This window comes from Maylandia zebra, linkage group LG23 (assembly GCF_041146795.1).
Source record: "Maylandia zebra isolate NMK-2024a linkage group LG23, Mzebra_GT3a, whole genome shotgun sequence".
Classification (NCBI taxonomy): Eukaryota; Metazoa; Chordata; class Actinopteri; order Cichliformes; family Cichlidae; genus Maylandia; species Maylandia zebra.
Window position 1 is genome coordinate 10,131,795 of NC_135188.1, and position 13,257 is coordinate 10,145,051.

Here is a 13,257-nt window from a genome sequence, read left to right on the forward strand (position 1 = left end):
AATTGCATTTGAAGAACTTAATAGAAAAGTTACAATTTTATTTGGAATAACGTGGTATTAGTTTAGTTATGCTAAAACAAAGACAGTATAAAAAAAACAGAGCAATGATTGTGAGACAGATTGAACATTGCCTACATTTTAAAACTGATCTCACAGCTACAACAAAATAAGAAAAAAAAACACAAATAAATTAATTATTGTAAAAGTAGAACAACAACAGTTTATCACACCATCCACAACTGCATCCAGTTGCACACTGCTTCTCAGTCTGCAGCCCTCTTCCGCTCTGCTTCTTAGGCCTGAAACCCATTAATCAGTGCTATTAACGAGTTTGTAGATAATGAGATGCTGACCAGATCAGACATCAGCAGATATCAGCAGAGCGCACATGAAGTCTGGGTATCAAAATCTTTGAGTAGCTCTCATGGATTGAACCACTGTCAGGGATGCAGCATTGATGTTCTGCATAAAAAATTTCAAATTCTGATTCATCTAACCACACAGCAGTTTCTAAGTTACCTTGGTCTATTCTAAACTAAATTAGACCCATAGAAAATGACAGTATTGCTGGATGATGTTCACATATGGAGCTTTCACCTTTGGTTTTGGATGGTACAGTGAACTCTGTTATAATACAGTTATTTCTGGAAGTGGTCTTTAGCCTTGTCGCTTGCACAGATGTACTGTAGATCATGAGATCTACAATACAAAGTCTTCACAGTTTATACTGAGGTACAGTATTTTGAAGTTAATCTGTAATTTGTAGATGCAATTTTTTGCAGACTGGTGAAACTGCCCATCTTTACTTCTGAGAACCTGTGCCTCTTTAAGCTGCTGTTTTTATATGCAATCATGGTACTGAACTGCTGACAGTCTGATTAGTTATGAAATGTTACTCCAGCTGTTTTATTTTAGTACTTCTTACTTTTCCAGAGTTGTTTTGCACCTGTCCCAACTTCTTTGAGATGTGCTGCTGCATTCAAATTCCTCATTAGCTAATAAAAGAATTCTCCCACAGATTTTAATTCTGTCTCTGTCCATGACTAAAACCAAAATAAGAGGTTATTTATTTGGATAAATAAAGTGGGAAAGTAGAAATATAGGTATAGTTACTACGTAACGTGTTTGTCAGTTTTTATTTAATATTATTACTAAAATTAGCCGTTTTAGATTACACTTGCTTGTTCTTCCCGCCTTTCCTTTTGGCTAACGGTAGGTGTCGCGCTTGCGCTGCAGCTTTGTTCTGCCACACTTGTTATCCCTGCAGTCCATGGATGGAGCTAGTTTAGCTTAGCTGATTTAACCTCTCCCGAGTGTGTCAGTGTGTCGTTCTCGGTTTGTAACATGAAGTAGGAGGATACGGCTGGAGCTGCTGCGTTTGAAACAGCGTAAGGTCGCCACTTCGTTTAAGAGTTAGCGTACGATTTATTTTTTAAAAAGTTGTTCCTTTTAAAATAAAACCAGTTAAAAAAGATGAAGTATGTGTAACGTAAACCTGGGATATTACTCCGTGCCAACCCGACGAAGCTTTCCTGTTCACCGGTTCATCCAAAACTTGGATTCTCAGGTAAGGTCCGCCGTTTCAGAGCGACTTTTGTAATATTTTTCCCAAAATAGCTGCGCACCTCATGGAGTAGGTGAGTTTCTTTGATTTTGCTGGTGTGGGACGAAGTTTGTGTTGCCTATGTGAGCGACCAGGTCGGTGTTACTCGGCTTATTTGGTGGTTGAGCTGGATGGTTTCCATTGTGCTGCTGGTGCGTTTAATTCTCTCGCACGTAAGAGCATTAAGTTTAAATCACCCTGTCTGCAGTTTGACAACAACAGGTGTTACAGGTTTCCTGCTTTAGTCTCGCAGAGCTCCGTACAGATGGACGTAGAAGATATTTTATCACTTAAAGAAGTTAATAAATGAAAGTCTGCATGTTCGTGGTAGGTTCCTTTCAAAATAAGAGCCCTAAATCCAATGTTTTGTCACTGTAACCAGAGTCCGCGTTATTTTTCAGGCGTTTTTATTTAGTTTTAAATATGTTTTATTTCTTATAGTTCCGCTCAGTTCAGCTTCCAAAGTGTTTTTACTTTCCCAGTTTACCTTTTATTTCTTAATTTGTTTACTGTCTCGTCACTTTTTTATATAATCTAATCTGCACTGTGGCTCATTTCATATAAAATCAACTTATGTTATTTTGTTCAGTAATTTTAGTATATTAAATAAAGTTTTGTCTTCATTTCCTGAATTTTTTCAGAATTGGAGTGCCTCGAAGTACATACGGGTGGGTTGAAATGTAGTTTTTTCAAGCATTTTTAAACCCTCATAAGTTCATATCAACTGGAGATATCTACATAAGTTTTTAATGGCTGAAAAACACGTTATGCTCTGTCACAAAGTACTGCGAAGTCAATCAAAAGCCAAAATCTTTGTTTGGGCCATTTTTTTTTTCTATAATCAGCTCTGAGCATCATTATCATGGGATATAACAGAGTTTCAATAGCAGCTGTATCAATTTAATGTCTGTGAAACAGAGTAACAGAAACAGTCACTGGCACTCTGGAACCTTTGCCTGTTTCCTGATGATTCACTGGAGGAAAACTTCAAAAACTGCAAATTTTTGGGTAGACTTTTATATGACACATCTGCATATGGGATAGGTGGCTGGTGAAAACATGTTACATTATTTCAAAGGTTCCCTTTTTTTTTTTTTTTTTTTTTTAAACATACATTTTGATACCAGGCCCATCTTTTAGTCAGGATGTGTTCTGTGCTAAAAGACTTTTTCAATATGGTCAACACTCAGGAATTTGGAGGACAGAAGGAATCCTGGTTAGAAGTTGAGCCGGTGTTGCAGCAGCCAAAACATTAAATATAACATGCCGCCAAATAGCTCAAATAAAGTACAAAACTTGACAAGACAAGGTAGCTCAGTAAGGTAAAAATAAACAAAATAAAGGAGTTTTATAACATTTTTAAAAAGTAAAACAAAGAAATGAGCTCTGTTTTAAAAAAAAATAAAAATAAAAAAATTAACAAATAATTGCCAAGTAAAAAGCTCAATAGAGGGACTTCAGTTAGTAAAAAATATCAACAAAATACAATACCGGTATTGTGGTATACGCCAGGAAAGATTTATACTGATGTATCAATAGCCATGGCATCATGTATGTTGTCTCATATGAAAACTGGAGATGAACTGGTGTTTATGAAGTGCTTTTCTAGTCCTACGGATCTTCAAAATGCCTCAAACTAAAAGATAGCATTTTATTCTATGACCTTTAGGCCCTTTATTCACCTCAAGAACTTATGTCTTTTGAAGGAAGATATGAATCCTATGAGGCGTATAGTGTTTGTAGTAAGTGTCTGTATGGCTGTGGTAGTTTTTGTGTGATCTTGGTGACAAACTGCAGTGGTTACATAGCTCTTAATTTACAGTGAAACATCTTATCAACCAGTCTAATTCAGAGTCTTTAAGTTTTTCCAGCCACTGGTATGTGACACATTATTAATAAAAAGTCAGTAGTTTATTTTTTAGCCAGTGGAAGAGATGCAGAAAGTGATGAGTTCATTGAGTTGATTTCAATGGGAGTTACAGCTTTGTGTCATCAGCATATCACTGGGACAAACTGTGCTAAAATGGTATGCGTTAGAAATAGACTGGACCAAACAATAAGCCTTATGGAAACAGTCCCCTGTGGTAAACTATTATTTTAGAGCGGTACCCATTATGATATATTGACTGGATATCTATCTCTCCTTTTTTTTTTTTTTTTACTTTTATAGCAGTACAATGGATGCTGAAGGATATAAAAATGATCTGCGCTGTACAGAAACGGAGAGCTTTTGGCATGTGGTGCAGAAATCAGGAGATCTGGATCAGAGGAGCAGAGACTGTGAGAGCTTCAAGCTGGTGGAAGTATTTCTGTCAGGAGGTGCCCCGTGGGGGTTCACGCTCAGAGGGGGACTTGAACACCGGGAGCCACTGCTCATAACCAAGGTAAATATTTTCATTTAGTCTTTTTATAGTAAACACAGGTGAGAGTTAAAGTGCTGAGGTTGTGAGTCAGAGAGCAGGATCTAATGCTTTTTTAAAAAAATCTAATCAAGCTTTTGAATTTCATCTTTTTAAATGTTTTTTTTTTTTTTATTCAGACAGTGATGCCATGCTCTGATTTTTCATAGGGATGTAGAGGTCAAAGTTTTAGTCTGATGTATTGCTCAATTTTGATTTAAGGACTTTAAAGAAATGTTATAAATGATTATATTTAGTGGTTTGGTAAATTTTCAATAGCTGTCATAGATCACCCATGGACAAAATACAACAAATTGACGATCTCAATTGGGCTGCTGATGTCCTCAAACAAAACAACCTCCCCGCTTCAAAAAAACTAAACAAAAAAAACAATCAATAAAAAGTGTAGCTTGAGGGCACTGACCATGTGCCATACGGCTGAGAGCGGCCGCTCCGGCTTCAAGTCCGACCCAGGGGGCCTTTGCATGTCTCTCTCTCTCTCTCTCGCTCTCTCTCTCTCTATTTAAAACAACATTTTTTTTAAAAAGTGTACCTTGGACAGGAACAGTGTGCACCTGCATTAAAAAGCAAATATCAGCTGATTCTTCACTGAGCCTCTCATCCCTCGGATGGACTCAAGCTCCATCATCTTGGGCTATGGTTTGCCTCAGAGAGCTCTGGGCAGCAGCTCACAGCAGAATAAGGCTGACCGTCACCAGCTGCAGTTCAAGACGGTGGAGTTAGTTCGTCCAATCACAGGATGAGGGTAACAGCGACCAGCCTGCTAAAACAGGAAAATGAGATGGGAAGGGTCGGTGCGCACTGTGTGGTGTTGACTGAACTTTAAAACGAAGAGAATGTGGATTGTCCTTTTAATATGAAGGAAAAACCACTAACAATGTGTATTATGTTATTCAGTGTGGTGCTCGTTGATTACTAAATCAAAATCAGTCTGCCCCTCTGAAGAAGGATGTTGCCCATCCCTGGTACAGACTTCATTCATACATGTGTTTTTCATAATTATTTTTTTTCAGTTTCTTGTGTAATATTTCAGTGTGAGCTGCTGTTATTTGACTAAAGTCAGCATTTTAAATCCCCGAAACCTAAACATTAAACAGGTCAAGCACCATATCTCATTTGCTATGTGGGTGTTTACGTGAGCTGCAGTTTGCGTACAGCACCCAGCAGGAGGAGAGTGTGTAACCACAGAGCCTGCCAGTCAGCTCTCAGACCTCAATGAACCCTCACTGTAAGCTCATTTCTCTGTTGACTGTGTAATGATTGACAACAAAAGACCTTGCTAGTTATTTGACTCGGTAAAATACCAACTGCTGTTTGTTGGGAGCTGTGGCATTGCTTGGTCTTAGTTTGCCATTCCTGTGTTGACGTTCCAAAGTCCATCCCAGATGGATGAGACTCCACCACAGGACACTTAGGACCACTGCCACCCCGCAAACGTGATTGAAATGACTCGCATCCTGACTGTTTACGAGCTATCCATTTCATGGTATGCTGCAGTTTTTTGGTTTGTTGGTGTCAGTATTTATTACTAATGTTCTGGCCCTGAACATCATAATAAGGACCAACAGAAGCGGACCTGTTTGGATCAGATGGTGAGATGTTAACTCTTTACTCGCAGCTTTTGATCTGTAAAATATTTAATAGATTTTTTTCAGACTCTTTCCTAGTTGGTGTAATTTTTCTTAATAATCTCATAAGTGAATTAGTCATGGCTAGGATTTAACAGAGTTTAGTTAGCTGTCACTTAGCCTCTGGTCAGTGTTATTATATCTCACCTGGATATTTGCTTTCTCTTACTTTTGTGCTGGGGTAGATTTCATTTGGAGGAAAGCTTGTGGTGCCAGGATCTGGGGAGGAATGCTGCTTTGTTTGATTTTCTAAATGTAGTGAATTATCCATGACAGTTCGAAGCCTACTGGAATGGCATGATGGGATGAATTAAATCGGGGTTAGTGATTTGTGCTCTTTTGGAGTGGCTCTCAGATTATAAGCAGTGATTTATGAAGGTGGGTTGGTGAATTATTTGGGGTAACTAGACGATGATGCAACCAAACCTCGTGTTCTTTCTGATTGATAGGAGGACAAAATTAAGAGCATTTCTCCTTTTTGCCTAAACAATGACACACGTAGGTGAAAGTGCAGATTAGTTGGAGGATAAGCCTTGGAACATGGTAAACAAAAACTAATAAAACAAGTCATGTAAAAATGCCTTAGTTGGTAAAGAAACACAGTCTAACTTAAGTTAAAAAATAATATGTATTAAAATGGTAAGAGAGGAATTCTCTTTAGTTTTAGTCTTTTTGGACATGTGTCAACAAAAACATCACAATCCTTTGTTGGCTGTTTTTGTGCCTTCATGTGCAAGAGTGGCACATGTGAGCTAGAATGAACTCTTAATAGTTGTTCAATTTGAAGAAAAGTTAGACTAGTGGTGTGCTGCTAGGCCATGTGCAACTACATTTGTAGTACACTATGCTGAAACCCTGCCATCGTGATATTGTTTGCACTTATACTCAAGGCTGGTGTGTTTGCATTGCTCTGCTATCACAAGTGAAACTGATCATGTTTAACTTGAAGTGTTATGTTTACTGACACAGTGGAAAAGAGGACACTTTATAACCGGCCAAGTCCATACACGGATTGTTAGAGTTATGAAAATTCACATTATCCCATTATCTTCTTTGTGCTCATCAAAATATTGTGTTTATACTGCATATTGTTAGGGTCTGTGTCATGATTACATCTCTTCATATTTCTGGGAAAGTACCCGTCAGGCTGTGTCATAGATACAGTCGCGCTGTATCAGAACTCAAGCATGACAATGCAGGAACTTCACACCTTTGGTAGTTTCCTGTACTTCACCCACTTTTCACTTTCCAGTATCCAATTTGACATTCAGCCCCAGTCAACCCTGTGAGGTCTAAAACTTCATCAGTGATGACACAAACCCTCACCTTGTTTTTTCCCCTTTTAGGCAAAAAGCATTTGAATAGTTTTTGATGTGTTCCAGTTAGAATGATAATTTTGTTTTGTTTCCCAAGTCTTCTGAGAACAGTTTTTTAAAAACAAAGTACATGTTTCGATAGCAGAGAGTTAAGCTTGGGGTTATCAGTGATGACAGCCTGGACCTTATTATGTTAAAGAGTTAAATTCAATTCGCCATTGAAGTAGAAGTAACCTACAGCCATCTCAGTCTTATAGTGTTTGCTTGTAGCTCATATTTTTGAGTGAAAATTAATTTGATTTGAGATTTCTCCAGTAACGTGATCTGCTTGGATTACGATCCAAGCAGACAGATGCCAAATAAGGGCCCTGATGGCAGCACATCATAAAGGTAGCGGGGATATATTCCAGGCTGAAGGCTGCACCTTACAAATTACCACATCCAACCATATTTCTTGCCATCCAACCATATTCGCTCCATTGTTAAAAGGTTGGATGAAGTACAACTGAGAATAACATCGCAAAGTATGATTGTATGGTGTATTCCAGACCTAGAATACATCATGGTTAGGTCCTGGCCTTTCTATCATCTCAAGGGATAATTGCAGTCTAAATAACACTGCAAACTAATGCTATGTTAGTACATGAAATGTTACACTTTGCCATTAGCAAATATCAGAACTTGCATCCAGAAGAAGTTTTCACTGTCACTATGGACTTTAACCAAGCTAACACCTTTTCGTTAATTTCACCGGAGTGTCAAGCGTCATACAAGGCGCAAGAATGTACTGGATTGTGTTTACACAAATCTAAACAATGCATTCAGGGCTTTACCCTGTTCCGCACTGGAGATATTTCTTTGCTAATGCTACCTGAAAATAAACCAGTAATCACCGCAATAGCTCCAGACTTCCAAGTCATTAGCAAACCTCCACTCTGCTCAGCTGTTTTGTCCTATAAGAGGCAGAAAATAGATGGATAGATGCCTTTTATCAGTACACAGAGACTGTCACAGCAATCGAGGCAATTTCTAACTAGAAACGTTGGCTTATCTCGGTCTGGTGACGCATGAGTTATTCTCTAGTGAGTGTTGACGTAAAGCATGGCATTAAACAGAAAAATGTAACCGTACCTCCAGGAACCCTCTATAGAATTTCAGGTTACTCAAACACATCTCCCACTATCACCATGAGCACAGGCCTTCCCCAGGAGGTCTAGGTTGAGCCTTCTTCTGTATTCACTCTTTATCCATAATCTTTACTGTCAAACAAGATGACAGAACAGATGACCCAACAGACATTGGTTTATCTCCAACAATAAGAATACACACAGGCGAAAGGTAATGAACATGGCAGCTCCAGTAGCAGTCTTATGCTCAACAGCAAGACAGAGGAGACCGTGGCAGATTTCAGAAAGAAAAGAAATGCCCTGAGTCCAGTGACCATAAACGATTGTGGAGAGAATCCACTTTTTGTGAAGGCTAACCAAGGATTGCCTACCCAGGTTCATTGTTTCTGCACTGCAGTGCTTTGACAATAAAGGTTATCCTTGAATCTTGAGTTTTATTGCTATATTAATGTGAGAGTCAGTTTCAGCCAGTTCACAGGGAAGTTGATTGATGTAAATGGCATCACTGACCTAACCCAACATGAAAAAACAAAGAAAAATACTGACATTGTGCCATCAAGGCTTCGGTCTTAATAACCTACACCTCTCTTTACAGTTCATAGTTTTTCCTCTTAGTTTTGGTTTCTAATAGGTCCATGACTTTTTGTGAAATCCAGTTTCAGTGTGAGTAATGAGCATTAAGCACCTAATTTGGTTTTGGCAAGTATGTCTTTCATGTATCAACCAAAAGGGCATAGTCTCCCTATTTGTCTGCTTAAATCAGTACTTTTGTTGGCTCTTTTTCTCTTAGGTCCCTTCAGTTAAATATTTTATTGTAAATGGGCCCAGAGTTTGATGACAGGTTCAGGCTACTGGTTAAAAATATCCTGGATCTAATTAAAATTCTGAACATTCTTCTCATAGCTCAGTTATGCTCAAGGTCTTCGTGGACTTAAAGCCCTTAGCCCCAGTAAACTTAAATAATCCTGTTTTACACAAGACAGCTGGGTATGCAGCCCTAATATGTTTCCTCCACTAAGGGCTACATTTTATATGTAGCAACATATAGTTTGCTCTTAAAGACATCCTTCAATGTCTCTGTGCTTACATGCCGTGATAAATCACGCGCAGGTGAACAGGTTTTAGCAATTAATGAATCCTCTTTGTGACCGCGTAGTTTTGAGTGCTCTAGAATTGCTCAACCTCTTAAGAAACGATGATTCATAGAGCAGGATTATGGTTCATGTGGGGCAAAAGACTTCAGAACAGAGAGATGTCTGTCAGGAACCTCATATCTTGCATGCTTTGGCAAGGAGGCTAGAGCAGCTAGGGATCGGATCGCCAACCTTCTTATTGATGGATGATCTGCTGTACATCTTGAGCCTAAGCCACCCCAAAAAGAAACTTTGAGGAATTCATATCTTGGGTATGTTGAACTTGGTTCATAGTACAAAGCGCAGGTTCTGAAGATCCACTTTAACCAAAATCTACATCAAGTGGACAGTTGCTTTGAGTGCTGCTACACCAAGTTAATCAACAGAACAATGGTGACCAGCTCTAGTCTGAGTTGGAGTTCAGCCACAGGATGAAAGTCTGCCTGAAGAAGCAGCGGATTGCTCTGGTATTTGTTTGGAAACCGTTCCATATTCAGTTTTTTGTTTGTTTTTTTTAGTACGCCATATGGATTTAGAGCATATAATTTTAAACATACTCAAAATAGTTGGTACAGATTGTTCAAAAGAAGTGTGAATACTCTTCTATCACTTGTACTTCTGAAAGTGTCATGACAGAAATGGTGTCCAGTAATTTATTCCCGCCTGCTTGGAATTGATGGCAATAAAATATCGAGGTGAATAACTGTCACAGATGTGTGGGTCACAAGCAGATGTTTGTAAAGTGTCTTAAAAAGTGCTCAATATTATTGAAAAAAAGTTCACTTTGGGGTTACTTTCAGTGAGTTTTTTTTTTTTTTTCTCCTTCCTTGCTCGAGCTTTGTCAAAGTACAGTGACTATTCTTAGTAATGTGTGCAAACATGATACATAAGCTGTGTGTTCAGCACACTGCGCAGGAGATCTGTCAGTAGAAAAGACTCATCCCTTACCCTCATCGCCACCACATCCTTCCCTTCATGACCCACATGGGGACAGAGGGCTATTTTTGAGGAGTCCAGGATGGCTGCAGTCAAACTGATTGCAGCCTGAAAGGAGATGGTAAACAAAGAGCATGGTATGGTTCATGCTGATTGAGCTTTAATGGTGAAACATGCTGGAAGAAGCAATGTGAATCCCCTGCCTTCATGTCATATGAACAAAAGCCCTGACATTTTGTGTGGTTTTTAAGCTGTTCTCCGGAACCGTTAGATTTACATTATTCAAATCTTCTTTTCCTTCTATGTTTCGTGTTAATTTGTATGAAATGAAGAGACTTGCATGTAGCCCAAGGGTGTCATGGGCAAGTTGCTGATCTTGAAAACAGCTTTTCTTGTATGTGCACTGCCTAAACAGCAGTTTGAAGAAAACAGTTTTTACCTCAATTTTTATACTGAAAGTTATTTTTTTAAAGGTATTTTTTTAAACTTGTTTCTGTCCTTCTGTGATGTAAAAGTTAGTGTTCCTGCGCATATAGGAACACAAGTCAAACATTAAATGCTCTTTCACCTGCCAGCTCCCGAGTATGCCACTGTATCAGTTGTGAGTGGGTATTTAAATAGGTATTTATGCCCCACTTCTCTCTTATACAACCTCATACTTGACAGGTGCTATGTATTTTTTTCATGTGCAAGCTACAGCTATTAGCTGTTACTTTTACGTATAAAAATACCCTGAAAGCGTTAGCAAGACTAAAGAACTTCAAGTATTTGATTATGTAAACAAATTCAGACTATTCGTTGACAGCACCTCATATCTTTTTAGCTGAAGGTTGGCCTCTAGTGGATTCTTCTGGTCCTAGTTGCCCAGTTAACCCTATATGTCACACCCATAGTTGGTAAAGACTCGCTTAATCCAGGATGAGTTTATTTTGGGGTTTTTTGGCTATAATTTTCACTGATTTTCATTTACATCCACCTGTCTGCTGTGTGGATGTGTCGGTAATTCATACTCTCCATACTCCACAACTGCTGCCACACAAGCTGTCTTGTGACCTAAGCATCTTCAGCGATGGCTTTGTTTCCTTTTTTGCTTTCCTCTGTTCCTAAACTAGCACCACCTATCGTTTATGAGACTGCAGCAAGTACATCATGGCTCAAGCGCTAGTACAAATGGTTACGGGGTATGAGGACACCACAGTTCACCCGAGCAGTATCCTGAATCCTTTTTGTTTTTCTTCACGCTGATGTGTTGCTGCAGTTTTAAATCTTACCATATTTGGCTGTTTAGGTTTCTCCATCATTAACCAACACAAAATACCACATTTAAATCATAGCACACCACTTTTATGAACTTCTTACTTTCCTCTTCTTCCTTTTTTTTTTTTTTTTTTTTTTTTTAATTTTTTAATTTTTTTTTTTAAGGATTTTTTTAATTTTTTTATTTTTTATGCTTTTTGGCCCCTTTCACATCTGAAATGAGTCCAGCACCCTTGGCCTTCAGTAAGAATTGGGGCCACAAAAGGGAGACAGTTTAGAGAAAGGAAAAACATCACGAGATTTATTCTATACCGTTATACCGTTTGCTTCCTGGTGTCTGACACCTCTATTTAAGACGTTTTATGTTAATTTTACCCAAACCAAAACTACTAAGTTAAAACTGCCTTCATGGGAAACTCGGTGCGATTTCTGTTTCTTAGTACAGGCTATAGTGTTTCTACAAGTGGGAATAGTTTCAACTTTCAGTGAAACTGAGGGTTTTTTGTAAGCACTTTTAAACATTGTAACTCTCAGCAAATGTATCAGTGATTCTCTACAGAAAGCATGACCATATCAGGATCAGATCAGGAATCTCTCCAGCCAGCATAAAAATCCACCCTGCCTGAACCTCCGCGTTACAGAAAAATGAAAATAGGCTGCAGTGTGATTAGTGCTATCTGGGGCTCTGAGGATAAAGGCTGTATAAGAAGGAATGGTCTGTAAACCTACACATACTTGTGCAGTTGAGTCATGCAGCCCCCCTCTCTCAGGTTGAGTGCTTGGAGGACTGATAATCAGCTGCAGATTTCGACTTTTGTATGTTAATGTGCCAACCGCCAAGCAAAGTCTTGCAGCTTTTCTTTCCACGCTGACCATCATGCCATCATGCACGTCTCACATCTGAGTTTCTGACCTTCTGAACCCTCACGATTTCTCACGTCAGGGTTCCCATCTGTGTAAGCTGTGCTTCAGTCAGTGTATCTAAAAGAAGTTCACTGTGTTCGCTATACATCCCTTTGTGCTATTCCAGGTGTTTTTTCCCCCTCTCAAACAAACGCAGAACAGTTTGTTTTTTCATCATCATCACGCCACCGGCTTGTTCAGCAGCCTTTTGAAGTGTTTTATAGCCTTTGATTCGTCTCTTTAGAAGTCTGCTGGCCTGCTGTTCATTTTGATAACCAGTGGAGTGTGTGTTCTGTCACTGCTACTCTATAAAATCTACAGAGAGTGAATGTCAGCAAGAGACTCGGCTCTGACACATTTTTAAAAATGTTGAATTTTATTAAAAAAGCAGAATGTAGCTATGTTGCCATTTTGAAAATGAAAGTATTTCATGGTGATGAATCACAATGTGAAATTGCGGTTCGATAAACAATGTTTAAAATACCAATATGAAAAAAGAACTATAATTAAAGTCATCTTTAAGCTTGTTAATCATTTTAAATATGAGCTAAGGAAGGTGATGTCTTTATAAAAGCTGTAAAGTAAGGACTTGCACACCTATTTCTGTCCCTGCGTGTTATTAGTATGATACCAACATTCAATTTTTAGATGTTAGCATTATCCTCAATGTCAGTGTGTGTTTAAGGACACCTGCTCTTATTTACCTTGGATCAAATGTATCACTCTGCACAAAAACTCAGCAGTCATAGCATTTATAGACACAAAGCAATTATCTTATACCAACAGCCTACATTTTAGAATATTTGTTAGACTGAAATACAAAGCATTAAACATTAAAATGAAACTCTTCATAAGCTTGTCAACTCACTCCTTCTTGCTGTTGAGCCATGGCTCGCTGTTCATGGCAGGTAAAAATGGCCTTCAGGCCAACAGG

The 13,257-nt window shown here is 38.6% G+C and overlaps 1 protein-coding gene across 5 annotated transcripts in view; it reads left to right on the top strand.

Moving 5' to 3' along the window:
• The first annotated feature begins 1,230 nt into the window (after window positions 1-1,230).
• shroom2a (shroom family member 2a) overlaps window positions 1,231-13,257 on the top strand; it is a 44,671-nt gene continuing 32,644 nt past the window's right edge. For 2 of the 5 annotated variants that reach the window (XM_004557053.4, XM_004557054.4), the window contains exons 1-2: window positions 1,232-1,567; window positions 3,774-3,987. In XM_004557053.4, the coding sequence (XP_004557110.3) occupies window positions 3,781-3,987 (207 nt within the window). In that variant the 5' untranslated portion in view covers window positions 1,232-1,567; window positions 3,774-3,780. Of the gene's footprint in view, window positions 1,568-2,244; window positions 2,272-3,773; window positions 3,988-5,450; window positions 5,616-13,257 lie in introns of those variants that run through there. The other 3 variants (XM_076879792.1, XM_004557055.4, XM_004557056.5) reach the window with 3 other exon arrangements.